Source organism: Momordica charantia (assembly GCF_013281855.1).
Source record: "Momordica charantia cultivar OHB3-1 chromosome 1 unlocalized genomic scaffold, Mcharantia_2.0 BLBB01000001.1, whole genome shotgun sequence".
Taxonomy (NCBI): domain Eukaryota; kingdom Viridiplantae; phylum Streptophyta; class Magnoliopsida; order Cucurbitales; family Cucurbitaceae; genus Momordica; species Momordica charantia.
The window spans coordinates 8,980,889-8,996,719 of NW_028275157.1; the positions used below are offsets into that span (position 1 = coordinate 8,980,889).

The 15,831-nt window shown below is 35.1% G+C and overlaps 1 protein-coding gene and 1 pseudogene across 4 annotated transcripts; one reads left to right on the plus strand and one right to left on the minus strand.

The window, feature by feature from the left end:
* The first annotated feature begins 1,311 nt into the window (after positions 1-1,311).
* PTAC14 (plastid transcriptionally active 14) lies at positions 1,312-7,374 on the plus strand. 4 transcript variants are annotated; one of them, XM_022300345.2, is made up of 14 exons: positions 1,313-1,564; positions 2,236-2,414; positions 2,493-2,642; positions 2,782-2,919; positions 3,029-3,154; positions 3,410-3,538; positions 4,006-4,095; positions 4,204-4,354; positions 4,729-4,838; positions 5,927-5,998; positions 6,193-6,298; positions 6,398-6,598; positions 6,769-6,811; positions 7,145-7,374. In XM_022300345.2, exons 2-14 carry the CDS (start codon positions 2,358-2,360, stop codon positions 7,221-7,223), a joined length of 1,452 nt encoding a protein of 483 aa, XP_022156037.1. In that variant the 5' UTR covers positions 1,313-1,564; positions 2,236-2,357; the 3' UTR covers positions 7,224-7,374. The 4 variants fall into 4 exon arrangements, with proteins under 4 accessions (XP_087980349.1, XP_022156037.1, XP_022156036.1 ...); XM_022300344.2 differs by having other exon boundaries at positions 1,313-1,555; XM_022300346.2 differs by having other exon boundaries at positions 1,314-1,555; positions 6,401-6,598.
* A 7,004-nt stretch (positions 7,375-14,378) lies between these two features.
* Positions 14,379-15,582, minus strand: LOC148213227 (uncharacterized; annotated as a pseudogene).
* Between the last annotated feature and the right edge of the window lie 249 nt (positions 15,583-15,831).

Here is a 15,831-nt window from a genome sequence, read left to right on the forward strand (position 1 = left end):
GCCACTAAGCATAGAAACTCTTTAAATTACACATCCACTCATCTACTGCGTAGCTTTACTGTCAACTATTAAATTAACTACTAAGCATAAAATATGGAAACGCTAAAAAATAAAATAACACATGTTTGCACTAATTATTAACATGTTATTCTTGGGTGGGTTAAAAGACTATTATTTCTCAAGAATGTTGTAGACACTGTATTTGGTTCAACCAAGTTTTATTTCCATAAAAGTTTAAAATAAAAAAATGATAAAACAAAAATAAATTGAAAAAATATTTGACGAACATAGGAGATCAGCAATAAGTTCACAAATGGCGAAGACTTTTTTTTTTCTTTTTCAGTACAACATGTGGAGTTGGAAATCAAACAACATCTTGATTGGAGATATATACCAATTACCATTGAGCTATGCTCGCTTTGGCTGTCGGCTACGATTTTAGAAGCAAGGTTTAAAATGTCGATGGAAATATCGAGGTCTATATTACATGTAAATATTGATAAAATGTCGATATCGATATCGATGGATACTTTTGTAAAAGTTAAGAAAATTAAAACAATCGTAAAAAATATTTAAATGAACAAATAAACATTTTCCTATTTCTAAATTAGTTTAAAATAATTAATCTTATTAGTGACATTTCTGTTGATATTTTTCATATTTTATCAATTTTTTTTACTAGGATGGAAATGTTAATTTACTCCTTGTCAGCCCAGTGAACCGGGCGGGGCACTCGACGAAAGGGGGGCACACTGAGCAAGTATGAGAAATTGGCCCCGCTCCACTTTATTAAAAGCAAGGACCACTACGGGAGGTCAAACCAAGGACCTATGCAAGTCGGGGCTCGTCTCCGGTCAATATTGGTTCAAACAATAGGGGGTCGTAGCACTGACCTCTTTTTTTATCGATTCAATACAATTAGGGGAAAAGATCGTACAGTTCCCTATCGAGACAAGAGAAAGTCTCAACGGATCCTCCGCGCGCTGGGCATACCTATTCTGTGCGTCTTTCTTGTGGCGGGAACAGAACAACAGGTCGGATGAATGGAGGACCAACCGACCCGGGTTTGAATGAGCGTTGGCGGGTTTTGGAGTGCCTGTCAAGGACTCCCGCACATAGCGGGAACCCATGAAAATATGGATATGTTGATGGAAATATCGATGTGTTTACGGATTTTTAAAACCATGTTAGTAAATAGAGGACGGGAAAAAAAGTAAATATGATTTCCGCTTAGAAAAAGTTTCTTTTTTAGTAACTTATTTTATTTTATTTTTTAACTATTAGATTCTCTCTCTCCAAAAAGCGCTAAACCCCCTCGTTTTGGAAAATAACGAACCCCACCACCATTCCCTCTTCCTCTATCCGAACTTTTCATATCTCTTTTTCATTGCAAATCCGGCGAGGCACAACTACGAACCCCGCAGCACGAGCCCACTCTGGACATCGGTAGACGTCCGGCGGCTGCACGAGCTCCAGCGGCGGCGGCGGACCCGACGGTGCCGCAGCAGAATTCCAGCAACCCAACCTCCGACGACCAGTGAACATAAATCCATAGGTGAGTAAAGTGAGTAAAGTTTCTAAAACCTGTGGTTCTAAATCCGAGTACGGCGATAATCTTATCTGGACTGGACTGTTTGTGATTTCAGTGTCTGATTTCTGTGTTTGAGTATATAAGTTTTGAAATTTGTAAATACTTCAGTATGCTATGAAATTTTTGTGTATTTGACTATGCGTAGTTATGTGGTTTGCTTGTGGTTCTGATGTTTATGGATATTTGGGGGGTTTTAAGAGATTTTGGTTCTATGGGGACTGTTTTCATGTTTATTGCTTGCTGAAAACATTGAGTAATTTGGGGTGTTTTACATATTATTATGGATGAATATTGAACGATGTTTTTGTTGGTTGAAATTGGATAATTTTTGGGACATTTTCCATGTTCATGTTTATTTTCCATGTTCTTGTTTGATTGAAAATTGAGAGATTTGGGACTATTTTCCATGTTATTTTATTTGGTTTTCTGAAATTTTGTGGATATTTGATATTGGTTTTAGCTATTTATTTCTTTGTATTTAATTCTAAAAGATGAGGATTGAGTAATCTGTTGTATTTTCATGGAGTTCCGGCTCCCGTGCAAGCACACGAAATTTTTGAAAAATTCTTAAAGAATTAAACAATGCAAAGCATTGGCCAAATTACATTTTAACTATTGAAATTTCTTATCTGAAACATATTTAGACAATGCAAAGCATTAGCCAATCCTGTTCTTAAAAATGGGAGGGAAAACGGAGGCCCAAGTGGATAACGTTCTTCTGAAAAACTGAAAGCAAGCTTTTGATCGGTAGAAATTCCCCTCTAAAATGGCGAACTTTGTGTCCCTCCATCAGCCAACCCACTGCTTCATCTCCTGCCCGCAGGTCCTTTCTACCTTTCTTCCTATGGCAACGCACTCTACTCCTTGTCTGTCTCTCATTTTCTCTCTATAATGGATGCAGGTGAAGAATTTTTGGCCTTCTTCGTCACCACGATTCAGTAACAGTTCTTCCACTTCCACTAAAAGCAGACTGCGGCCGATTAAAGCTGCAACCGAAATGCCTGCATTTCCTCTTCTACAGTCACCAAAAGCAGACGAATCTACCTCTGAGGTGGAATCCACATTTAACCATCATAAAATTCTTTGCTAAACAGATCTATGATTTGTTTCATTTTTCGTCTTTCATTAATATGGGTACATTGGGTTAACGTTTAGTCTTTACTGCCATTTTTACCCTTAAACCTCCGAAGTTGGAACCAGCAGACCCCGACTTCTATAAGATAGGATATGTCAGAAGCATGCGAGCTTATGGAATTGAATTCAAAGAAGGACCGGATGGATTTGGAGTATACGCTTCCAAAGATGTTGAACCTCTTCGCCGTGCTAGGGTCAGTTTCATGCATTACTTCACAAATTGTCGGTTTCGTTGACCTTGGTTGGTATTTAAATCTGTAGCTGATGACTGATGGTGGTTTTATTTTATCTATTCATTCGCAGGTTATTATGGAAATTCCTTTAGAACTAATGTTAACCATAAGCCAGAAACTCCCGTGGATGTTTTTCCCTGATATAGTTCCAGTGGGTCATCCAATATTTGATATAATTAACTCAACAAATCCAGAGGTAAGCAAATTTTTCATTAGATTGTACATACTTTTTCTTAGCGAAGATTCATTTTATTGTTGCTAATTATTTTAACTAGATTTTTCATTTTATTATTTTATTCTGGTTTAGATGATTCTTTTTATTTCTCTGCCTCCAACCTGACTATCTGATATTTTATCTCATTCAATTTGGATAAATGCTCAATTTTTTTTTTTTTTGAAGTTTTTTTTTTGCTTGTAAATAACTTATATAAAGCATATCTTGTTATGGCAGACAGATTGGGATTTAAGGTTAGCGTGTCTTCTTTTATATGCATTTGATCGAGAGGACAACTTTTGGCAGCTCTATGGTGATTTCTTACCAAGTATTGATGAATGTACAAGCTTGCTTCTAGCTTCAGAGGTATCTATGAATGAACAGTGAAAATTTTGCATTTATGATTAAGCAGTGACAATATCTTCATGCCTAAAGATTTAATGCATTTCATTTAATTCCATGTTCTCAAATGAAAATCTTCCTTATATTTGACTGATTATGAAAGTAAAATTTGATTAAATGAAGAAAATTATCCATAAAGTGGTGTTTTCCCATAGGAACTTATTTACTTGCGTTGGAAGGGATAATAAGTGATAGACAATATTGGACCCAGGTTTTAGCTGTCATGCAATCAATATTGACTTGTTTTCTCATGTATGGTAATTTGAAGTCCGAACATTGAGAAATATGGGAATGCAATTTAATTAGATTATTGTTGAAGTTTATTGAGTTTTTGTTCCTCAAAGGTTGCTGCACTCTTCTTTCCCTTATTAACGATTTTGCTATTTTGTGATTCCTTAATGATCAACTTGCGTGATGTATATGCATCATAGGAAGAACTTTTGGAGCTGCAGGATGAAAATCTTGCCTCAACCATTAGAGACCAGCAGCGTCGTGCTCTGGACTTCTGGGAAAGGAACTGGGTAAAGTAAAAGAAATTTCTATGACATGGATGGAATGTACTTTTAATTTTCCATAAAACTAATGTGCCTGGTTCTGTTATATGACTTATTGTTTCTATAATACTTCAGCACAGTGGTGTACCCCTTAAAATTAAGCGCCTTGCTCGAGATCCTAAAAGATTCATTTGGGCTTTGAGTATAGCACAATCACGATGCATCAACATGCAAACAAGGATCGGAGCTCTAGTACAAGATGCAAATATGCTAATTCCTTATGCTGGTAAACTTCTGCTGGGGGGTATATGTGTCTGCTGAGGTAGAATTCTGGACAACAAACATTAAAGTAGTGTTTAAAGCATAATTTGCTCTCTATATCATATAGGTAGTTCTAAATGTGTTTTGTGGTACTGGAAACACTAAAGAGTTTAGCCCCTAGGTGATTTGAATCATGTTTTAACCTGATTTTTTTCTGGATAAGAATCAATGGAACTGTTGGCAGCACTTTAGTAGAAATAACAGGCTAAGATGCCTCAAAATGCATCACAGGATTAGTATATTTCACTTACCTGTTGGAAGCCTTCAGATAAGTTTATTACGTTCATCGTTTTTACTTTTTATATTATAAATTGAGTAATTTTTAACCATATTATGCAGACATGCTGAACCATTCTTTTCGGCCAAATTGTTTTTTCCACTGGCGGTTTAAGGATCGGATGCTTGAGGTGATGATTAATGCTGGGCAGCAGATCAAAAAAGGGCAAGAGGTTCACATTGTCTTATTAAATTCAAATTTAGCAATGTTCCAACATAGCTTAAACAATTTCTTTCTTGGCAATCTTATATGGAAACATTTCGGTTGCCTCATTGCAAAAATTTTACATAGAGACAAATATATATATACACATACATTCATTGATGAGAGAAATCATTTCAGATCAAAGAAGATGGAATATACAAAAATAGGCGAGGAGATAAGACATCTCCTCTCGATCACTCGAAGGAAACTTATAAAAGTTCGGGTAGTTTTACGTAAGAGGAAGCAGCCTGTAGAATAAATAACCTAACAGGAGGTAGTGTGGTGTATTGTACAACCTCCCAAGAGCTATAAAAAAAATTATTTATCTCTTTGAAAATCCTATTGCTTTTTTCCTATCCAATTAACACAATACATCGAATAGCGGTTTTTCGAAGAGTTCTAGCTTTTCCTATTACCCACCATCCCGAAAAGATCTCTGAAGACACCAATTATAGATCTTCATGTAGACACTAAACTAGTCTGAACTTGTTGCATAATCATGACCTCTCCACAGCTGGTGGATTGTAGCCCACCAAGAAGCCGTAATTACAATTTTGATTATGGAATGCTGTGATTGTATAGTCCTTTGAGGAGGGTTCTCTCAACCCTCCGCCTTTAGGTTGACTTTCCCTTTTTGGATCTTGGTTCATGAATATTCCATCTTTGTTTCTTATAAAAAATAAAAAAATACCTCTTCACAGCCAAAAAGAAGATGGTTGATGGTTTCATTCCTCTTGCAGTTCACACGTACTGGAAGGAGTGTGATATGAGGATTTTTCTTTTTGACGCAGTCTTAGAAAGAATTTCACTTCCTGGGACTTCAAATTTCTGTATATTTTCTTGATGCAGTACTTTGTGCTACTACTACAAATACATCGTGGCAAAAAAACAATGAAAGCTGTTACAATTTGCAATCTCAGCTTGCCAGAATTAGTCCAGAATTATACAATAAAACCTTTTTAACATTTAATGCTGAAACATAATTGTGCTGATAATAGCTTTTGTGCCTACGTATGTAGACATAATAGACTATACTATCTCTTGTTTGACTTGCAGATGACAGTCAATTACATGAATGGGCAAAAGAACAACATGTTTCTGCAGAGATATGGCTTTTCATCTCCAGTGGTAATTTGCCTTCGAGCACAACTTAACTTCCCAGATATATTCGAGTTAATGATGCAATTTATTTTCAGGCTGGTGTAGAAGAAGATTGTGTTTCCTTAAAAAAGAGAGAAATATTGGTGTCCTACTCCATTATCATTTACATGAATCTTGTCCTTGTAGTGTGTGATTTTAGCATCTAACTTGGGGAACTGCAGAATCCTTGGGATATGATCGAGTTCTCCGGTAATTCACGGATTCACCTGGACTCATTCTTATCAGTTTTCAATATAGCTGGCCTTCCTGAAGAATACTACTATAATGGTATGGTTATGAAAACTTTCTTTTGTTTACCTCTTTTTATAAGGGGGAAAAACTCAGTAATTCAACAAAGTGCTGACCAAATGAAAAAAATAACAATAGCAGGTCGGTTATCGAACAAGGAGGATAATTTTGTTGACGGAGCGGTGATTGCAGCGGCAAGATCTCTGCCTTCATGGTCAGATGGGGATATCCCGCCAAGCCCAAGCAGGGAGAGGAAAGCGGTAAAAGAGTTACAAGAAGAGTGCCAACAGATGCTCGCTGCATTTCCTACCACATCAGAACAGGACCAAAAAATGCTAGGTACGTCAAGCAGACCCACCATCTCCTGTATTAAAGGCTTCTGTTACTTATAGGATAACTATTAAACGGCTTAGAGCCCAAACCGAATTTGAAAACCATGAAGAATTCTTGAGATCTTTTATTTGAAGATGCTAATACTTTACTGTGCTGCTGTTTGAAACAACCAACAGATTCTATATCACAACCTACAAGGACGCTAGAAGCCTCAATCAAGTACATACTATCTTCTTCCTTCTTAAACTAATTATATGATTCTAACGGTGATAAATGAAATTCCCATTCGTTTTTATGGCTAATAATGGAGTTTTATGAGAGTCCCTAAGGAGTAGCCCGGTTGGTAAGGGTTTGGAGTCTCTTCATCATATTAGCTTTGAGGTCTCAAGTTCGAACCTTTTGTTGAGCTTAATACCAAAAACTTTGATATCTCCTTGGTTTAGGCCTTGAGGCTGGTGCAGGTGCCATTGGGAATAGGGAAGCAAAACTCCGGACTCCCGGTTATTAAAAAAAGGATAAAATAAATAATGGAGTTTTATCGGTTCCTTGCAGGTACAGATTGCATAGGAAGTTGTACATAGAGAAAGTCATCGAGGCATTGGATGTTTATCAAGAGCGGATACTCTTCTAGTTTTGAAATCTTCTGCTGCAATTTGATCTTTTAGGTGATATTATTGGTGGCTGCATGTAGCTATATAAATTTCAGTGATCTTACAAGTCATCACGGGATCGGAATGTTTTAAAGTTTTTTTTTAATAGAAAGTAGAAATTCTAGTTGCTCATTCGGTATTGGTCATTTCTTGTTGCATGCGTTAAATATGTTAATCTCACTAATGTATGAAGAAGTCTATTTTTCTCTCTTAAACATCCTGGTGACTGAGGCACGATTTGTTACTATTGGATTTGTCACTATTGGACATATTGGACAAATTTATCCTTTTGTTTTCTTCTTGTTCTTTGCCTAACGCCCATTCCGGGATGAGTTGGAAGAGGAATTCCTAATTCTAACATGGATTAGGCTTAGCTCTGTAAACTCACACCTAACCAGTGAAAAAGTATGACACAAATCGTTGCCCCTCATTTAGTATGAAGTTCTCTCTATGCCTCTATGTTAGTTGGTAGCTCACTAGGCTCTTTTGTTAGCCTTTCGAGAGCTTTCTCCTATGCCTTCTTTTTATTTTTTTTTGCTAAGTTCATATATATATATATATTTTCTTTTTATTTTGTGAGGACAAATATAAACAAACCAACCTAAAAAAAAATTAATTATTCACTCAAGCAGACAGCCAAGTGGTATAGACAGATAGCCAAGATTACTCAGTTTTGCCTCAGTTTCTGATTTCTTCAAACAGCCAAAAAATTTCTGTAATGTTCGGTGAATGTCATGAAGAATTTGAGCAACCTCCCATGAATCTTTTTCCAGATGGATTGTTCTGGAGTTTTCACCTATTGCCGCTCCAAATCCCTCACGAATTGCCATCAGTTCGAGGTAAGTAATGCCCTAATCGACTCTAATGACTTGACATTCTGCTTTAATAATTTATCCATTCTTGGGAAATCGGACTGAATAGCCATTTTACCAAAGCAGTATTGTTTTTTACCCACTTTTTTCAAAACCTATGTTTTTTAATCTTTGCTGACATCATCTTTGCTGACATATCTTTGCTACCAAATTACTTTCACTAACCCTCCACTCATTTTTAGATTTCTATCTTGTTCACTCACCCTCTTTTTCCATATTTCAAAAAACATCATTCTTCCTCTCTCCTCATTTTTGTTTTCTTCTCTCTCATTCTCGTTCAATTTTTTCTCAAAAACCCAATTAAATTGATAGACACACTTTCTCTCTCTAAAAATATGATTTAGAATGGAACAACAATCCAATTAATTTCATAGACACACTTTCTCTCTAAAAATAGAATTTAGAATTGAACAAAAACTCTATTAATTTCATAGTCACACTTTCTCTCTCTAGATTTATAATGGAACAAAAACCCAATTAATTTCATAGATACTTTATCTAAAAATAGATTTATAATGGAACAAAAATCAAATTAATTTCATAGACACACTTTCTCTCTCTCTAAAAATAAGACTGTCTGAGAGCGAGATCTAGCCGTCGAGAGCGAGATCCGACCGTGGGCACCTTCGTTTTCCTTTTATTGGCCGCCGGCGGCTTCGCCGTTTTCCTCTCGCTTTCGATCTCGCTCAAAATCTCTACGATAGCTCCCTATCTCGCTCAAAATCTCGGTCTCGCTCTCGATCTTGCTCTCGATCTCGCTCATAATCTCGCTCTCGCTCTCGATCTCGATCACGATCATATCCGACTAATACGTAGAGACTTAGAGAGAGATGTGTGAGGAAGAGGAAGAGAAAAAGTCGCTAGATTTTTTATAGGGAGTGTGAGGAAGAGAGTGAAGGGTGTGAAGAAGAGAGAAAAATATTGGGCATGGAGTGAGAGGGTGTGAGAAAGAGAGGAAACCCTATTTTTAGAGAGAGAGAAAGAGGGTGTGAGGAAGAGAGGAAAATTAATTTTGATTGTTGAAAAGATCGAGAGAGGAATATGGAAAGACAAAATAATAATAAGGGATTAGTACATAGATGGTATATTTAGGAGACCTAATTACATAAAAGGATTGAAAGTTCTAGAATTTACACTTTTGTCTAACATAATTCCGAAAATAGATGGTACTCATAATAGAAATTACTAATATATCCATTTCAATATTAAATCATTAATAAAATATGAAATTGGTAAATAATTATTAAAATATATCAAATCCCTAAAATTAAGCTAATTCAAATTTCCAAAATTGAAATTTCTAAAAACCCACGATTTCGTAGCCTCCTTCATCTCCGTCGGTTTATCCCTCTTCATCGCTGCAACTGTACGGTTTCTCCCTCTTCAAGCTTCTCGTCGACGTTTCTCAAGGTATTTCTCCGGCGGGTGCTTCTCCGTTCTTTGCAGAAGATTTCTCCGGCAGCCTCCGTCGCATTTCATAGGGCAACATCGTCACGCTTCCTTCGTCTCCGGCGGCTACGTCGACTCCATTACACTGTAAGTTCTAATTTCATCTTCTTCCTCCGTCGCATGAGCAATCCAATCCGTCATGTCCCATTATATCGTATTTTATGCTATATTTAGGTTTCAATTTTGCACAGAATCGAGGTATATAGTTCTTATTGTATATGCTCAATTTAGGTTTCATTTTTTGACAGAATCTGTTGCTCTCTGGTTCCCATTATCTCTTGCTATCTGCTATTATCCTTTATAATAGTGTATATTTGAGTATATATAATATAGTGATACTGATTAGGATATATAATATATATCTAGATTAAAGTATCTCCATATATACCAGTGAAACAATTTCCATGGAAAATGTATTAGGATATATAATATATCTTTAGTTTACAGAGGACTTTCGGTATTATATTGGTATATACGAGTATATTTTTCTTTATTCGTTTGTTCTGAATAACGTATATGTGGGGATATATAGTGTTTAGATAAGGATATATATTATATCTCAAGATTTATGTATCTCGATATATACTGATGGTGATTTAAAGTTAAAAATCTATTGGATATATACCGTTAATGATTTACATCAATACATACGGATAAATTTTATATCTCATAAGGTTTAGTCTATGTTATATCGGATATATTGTATATTCAATATGTTATACTTTATACCATGTCTTATAGAACTTCATATTGGCTTTCAGCTAGGATTGTTTGCCCTGTAATGAGCCTTTACTATTTTACATGTTTTAGGTGGATATATATTAGTTGAATTACGTTAACATGGTCAAGTGCAAAGGGCTACCAAAACAGAAGGAAAGAAGAAGAAGTAATAGGTTACTTAACCAATCTTCCAGCAAGTCGAAGAAAGACCCTTTATATGTTAATCTTAGCTCAGAGGTAAGCAATAATTTCATTATATTATTTTCAATATCTATGTAGGTTATAAATACATGTATGTTTTAAATTGGGTTGCTTTTAGGAGAGCCCCGAGGAAGACAAAAAAAAAAGGATGCTCAGCCATTGAAGCCTACCTTCTACAAAGATTTGTTCGGTAATATGCCTCGTTATAAGAAGTACTCGCCAATAATCATTTTACCAGAACAAGATGAAAAGGTCAAGACAATAATTGAAAGGTTGAAAAAATAAAAAAATGGTGTGCCAGGATTTAAGGGGAAAAAGAAAGAAGATGTTATGACAACCAAAAAGGTGATGATGATAATTCTTCTTTTTTTTTTTTTTTTGGTATAAGTACATTGTTAAGTGAAAGTGATTATATTAATCTTTATTGAATTACAGAATGTTAAAAAACCAAGACGCAAAGATAGGAGGAGAAAAGAGAAATATGATAAAAGCAATTTTATTGGTCAGAACAAGGCAGATGTGTATGTGGTATGTATTATATATCCATGTACTGTATTGTTATTTTTCAATATATCATGTGCATATTATTACATTTAGGCTTATATCATGTTCAGGAGGCTCCATTGTTACTTCCTAGGGATAAGTGGTTAAATAGAACCAAACCTCAAATATACTCAAAATTAGAAATGCTGGAGAATATTAAGGACGTACTTTCAAAAAAACATCTAAGAAAATTTAGAAATATGTGTTTTGGAAGCTTCTTAGATGTAAAGATCAAAAAATATCCACTACAACTAGTTAACCACATAATTAGGAGACAATGCAGCCCTTGCCCAGGAGATGGAATTAATTTCAACTTTGAGATCAAAGTGGTTCATTTTGGATTACAAGAATTTGAGGCTATTACTGGACCTAAGTGTGATGAACTACCTTCTGTGGACTTCAAAAAACTGAGTGAGAGATTCTTGACAAAATATTTCAACAATTCAACAATTCCCGTGAAGAGGGCAACGACAAGTACCTTGTTTAATTCAATGGATGTAGTGAAGAAGAAGGACAGGGTTAAGATGGCACAATTATTTTTGTTGTCAAATTTCTTGTTGAGAAAACAACGAGCAGTCGGAATTGAGGTGCAATATATCAAGCTTCTTGATGACACCGAACAATTTGAGAACTACCCGTGGGGGCGTGTTTGCTATAACTCAACAATCGACTCTATAAAGAAAGCGATTAAAAACTCTGATGCATCGGTTGTGGGACTCTCTGGAATGCCATTAGCATTGGTTATTTGGGCATACAAATGCATACCATTGCTTTCTTCAGCAGAAACAAAATATGCCAAGCACATATCTACTAATATACCACTAATGGTAAATTGGGAGGCTACATCACAACCGGAATGGCGGGATATAGCGATTAGAGTTTTCGAGAATGAGGAGGTATTATTTATTTCTTTATTTTTAATAGCGATTAGTTTTATTTTCAATGTATATATATATATATATATATATATATTGATGACTATATTACTGATATGTTAATTTTAATGCAGTTCGAGTTTGAAAATATGTTCGAAGAAGATGAGAATGCACCGATTAAAGGTAAAAAAAATAATTTTGGAGGAAGGTGAACCATCGAATAGGAATGAAAGCTATATAACTCCACTTTTTGAAGAGTTTAAAGAAATGATGTTAAGTAGCCTCGATAACATGAATTGCAAAATCAATACACTCTTTTCTGAGATTAAGAGTGTTAAACGACTAGTGAATGATAGATTAAATGTTATCAGAAAGGAGGATGGGGATGGTGATGGGAGTGGGGGTGGAAGGAATGGTAACAATGGTGGTCATGAGGGCGATGATAAACATGAAGAAAATTCGGAAGAAATAAACCAAAGGACGATGGATCAAGGGACAGTGCAGCTACAACTAAGAGTGATAATGATGGAGATCGTAATAACATGAGTATCTAAAATTAATGCATCGTATATGTGTAAATTATGCTTAATTTTCATAATCTGTGAAGGACATGTGTAATGCTATTTACTATGTTTTACATTTTGCAAGGAACTCAGAGTTAAAGAAACCGAAGGAGATTTAATGCAAGATGAGTTCGTATGCACAACATTTTTAAATGAGGTTGATATGATAGAAAAGGCTTGCCAAAAAAAGGTTTGCTTGTATTGTTTTGATAGTACTAATCTTGAGTAGTGGCTCATTCAACGATACTCTATGTTGCTTTGTTATAATTTGATTCGTGCAGTACAAGGAGAACATCGACCAAAATGATATTAATTCTGAGGGAGACATGTACATCCATGCTGTAAGTTTTGGATTTATTGTTTCAGAATAACTAATATAATGTTTTATCTGGTCTGACCACTATATATGGATCTAGTTGTACATAATATATAACATATTGAGAATTATATGCTGGTATATCCCTTTATCCTTTGTCAGTGACTGTTGGGTTGTGGCGTCATTTAACCCGGGCCATGTTAGTATACAAACTCTTTAACTTCTCGCGCTTGTGTTGTCATCTGATTCCGCTAACTTTGATAAGCCTTATTGCTTGAGCTTTGTTTGTCTGTGAGATGCAACATCTAGTATATAATTATTGAAGTCTAGGAATCAAACTGCTGATGAATTCTCAACAGTGTCAACTGTTTCTTTTGATACACAAAACTGAAGTTTGATAGAGCTAAACTCTTAAGCAAGATTGATGCCGATGTCTGTGGGGAGTGAGCAACTGAAATAACGTGTAATCAACATATTAATATAGGAATCAAGATTGATGCCATGTAACATCTTAAAACCGATTCTGTTGTTGCCACCCATGGATATTTGGCGTATGTGAGACTATATTTTATATGTAACATAAAGTTATATTAATGTGTAGTTGAGAGGAATAGGTCCGTTCAAGAAAGGGGGGAATGGAGATATGAAGACATTAAAGAAAGATGCTGAAGTCGAACTATTGGGACGGACAAAACGTAGAGTGGTGATGCCTTATAAGGTGAATAGATCACCGTACACTACAAAGTTCAGTTCAGCAGAAGATAGTAAATATAACATACCAAGCATTGAAGATTTTGAGGCTCTAACTTTCAACTTGTTATCACAACTTTAAGTATCGACTTTATGTAATGGAATTCATTATTCAAACTTTTGTGGTAGTTATTATGTACTTTTTGGTTAGATGTATTAAATACGACTCAGAGATTTGATATATTGAAGCTTCTTTTGTGGAGAATACTAAGTTAGTAATATCATTTGATAAACTTTAGACACGGTTGATTGATATATCAATATCTACAATGGTTGTACAGGAATATTTCTTATAGTGTTCATACAGGGATATATCAACATGTAGTTGTCAACTTATGAAATTATGAAATTACTTGACTATCCATATCTCCAATGGTTGTACATGGATATATCTTATAGTGTTCATACAGGAATATATCAACATGTATTTGTCAACTTATGAAATTATGAAATTACTTAACTATCAATATCTCCAATGGTTGTACAGGTATATATATTATAGTGTTTATAAAGGGATATATCAACATGTATTTGTTAAATTATGAAATTACTTGACTATCAATATCTCCAATGGTTGTCCAGGTATATATCTTATAGTGTTTATAAAGGGATATATCAACATGTATTTGTTAACTTAAGTAACAGTATAAATTGTAGTTTGAGTATATATAATAGAAATATTATAGAACTGAATTTAAAAAACAGTAATATGAAATTGTTTTAAGTGCAAAAAATACAATAAGCAATAAAAAACATATAAATCAATATCTAACTATTGCGTAAGGGAAAATTTGCACGACTTCTTGTTGTGACCATATCTTCCACAACGGCTGCATTTAACACGTTTTTAAAATTCCAATGCTGATGGAATCCTCAACTTCTTTGGTCTACCAGCAGGACGTTTCACATTGGGCGGCAACATCCTTATAATCTTCACATCTTCTGGGATATTCCAACTTGACTGATGACCTAATGAGTGTATACTTCCACTGTATGTGGAACGTAAATAGTTGTTCGAATAATAGGAGGAGACGTAACCTTTTGTAGGTAAATGATTCTGAATCAGTACAGCGCATGCATGTGAACAAGGTATTTTAACAATATCCCACCGACGACAAGAACAACTTCTTTTTTGAAGTATTACCTCAAACTGTCTATGCTTATCAATTACCTGATAAATATCGTTATTAACAGTATAAACCTAAAAGAAATTTGAAAGATAACAAACATCAGTTATTAATTACTTAAGAGTCCAAACATATACATCTACTTAATTAATTAAACAGAAAACATGTACTAATAAATCATGGGTATTAATAAATTTAATGTAATGATGCTTATGAAAACTTACTTGCATTGTACAACCAGTTGAAATTTGTTCTCTTAACTTACTCTCAGCACTTTTAGTGAATTCAGTAATTTGAAAATCAGCATCGTTCTTACGCTCATAGAACCACCTCTACAACATCATCCGCACGACTTCTAACATGGAAGTAATTGATAATTCCCTTGCATCTTTCATGGCAGCATTTAGACTTTCTGAAATGTTGGTTGTCATAAAATTGTATCTTGATGAAGGAGAATAAGCACACGACCATTTAGAGAAACCTATGCCCAACAACTCCTCGCGTATGCCTCATACAGTAGAATCTAAAAGGCGCATGTTATGTTCAAAATCCTCAACATTGTATGCTTTGGCACATGGGAAGAATAATTTATCAGAAACTTTCTCCTTGTACTTCAACTTTAAATTCTTGAAGAGATGGTACGTGCATATGCAGTGACAAGCAGTGGTGAAAACCTTCTCAGCTGACAATTACAAGGTCTTGACGAGCACCTATACATGGTTTTAGCTATTCAAAAAACCAAACCCATGAAGCGTCGTTCTCGGAATCGACAACACAAAATGCCAAAGGGAATATCTAATCATTTGCGTCTAAAGTGCATGCTGATAACAAAGTGCCACCGTACTTATTCTTCATTGAAGTTCCATCAACTGAAATAACAGGTCGACAATATTTCCAACCATCGATCGAAGACGACAAAGCCATCAAAAGGTACTGAAACCTTCCATGATTTTCAACTTTATATAATATATTACCCTAACGGGGATATATATTGAAAATACGTCAATAGAATCATACCTGAATTTTTCACCTTAATCATGTGACAAAAAGAACGTACTAATGCGTAAGACTCTTCCGGAGATTCCCTAATTTCTTTAATTGCAGATTCTCTTCGACACCATGCTTTTTGATAATTGATACTAATACCGAGTTCTCTACGCACAAGAGATATAA

What these genes read in the sequence shown, in the direction of transcription:
- PTAC14 (XM_022300345.2), top strand. Translation starts at nt 2,358, where the DNA reads ATGGCGAACTTTGTGTCCCTCCATCAGCCAACCCACTGCTTCATCTCC. An exon ending in AACCTCTTCGCCGTGCTAGG is followed by an intron (nt 2,920 to 3,028) that starts GTCAGTTTCATG and finishes ATTCATTCGCAG; the next exon opens with GTTATTATGGAAATTCCTTT. An exon ending in ACGCTAGAAGCCTCAATCAA is followed by an intron (nt 6,812 to 7,144) that starts GTACATACTATC and finishes GGTTCCTTGCAG; the next exon opens with GTACAGATTGCATAGGAAGT.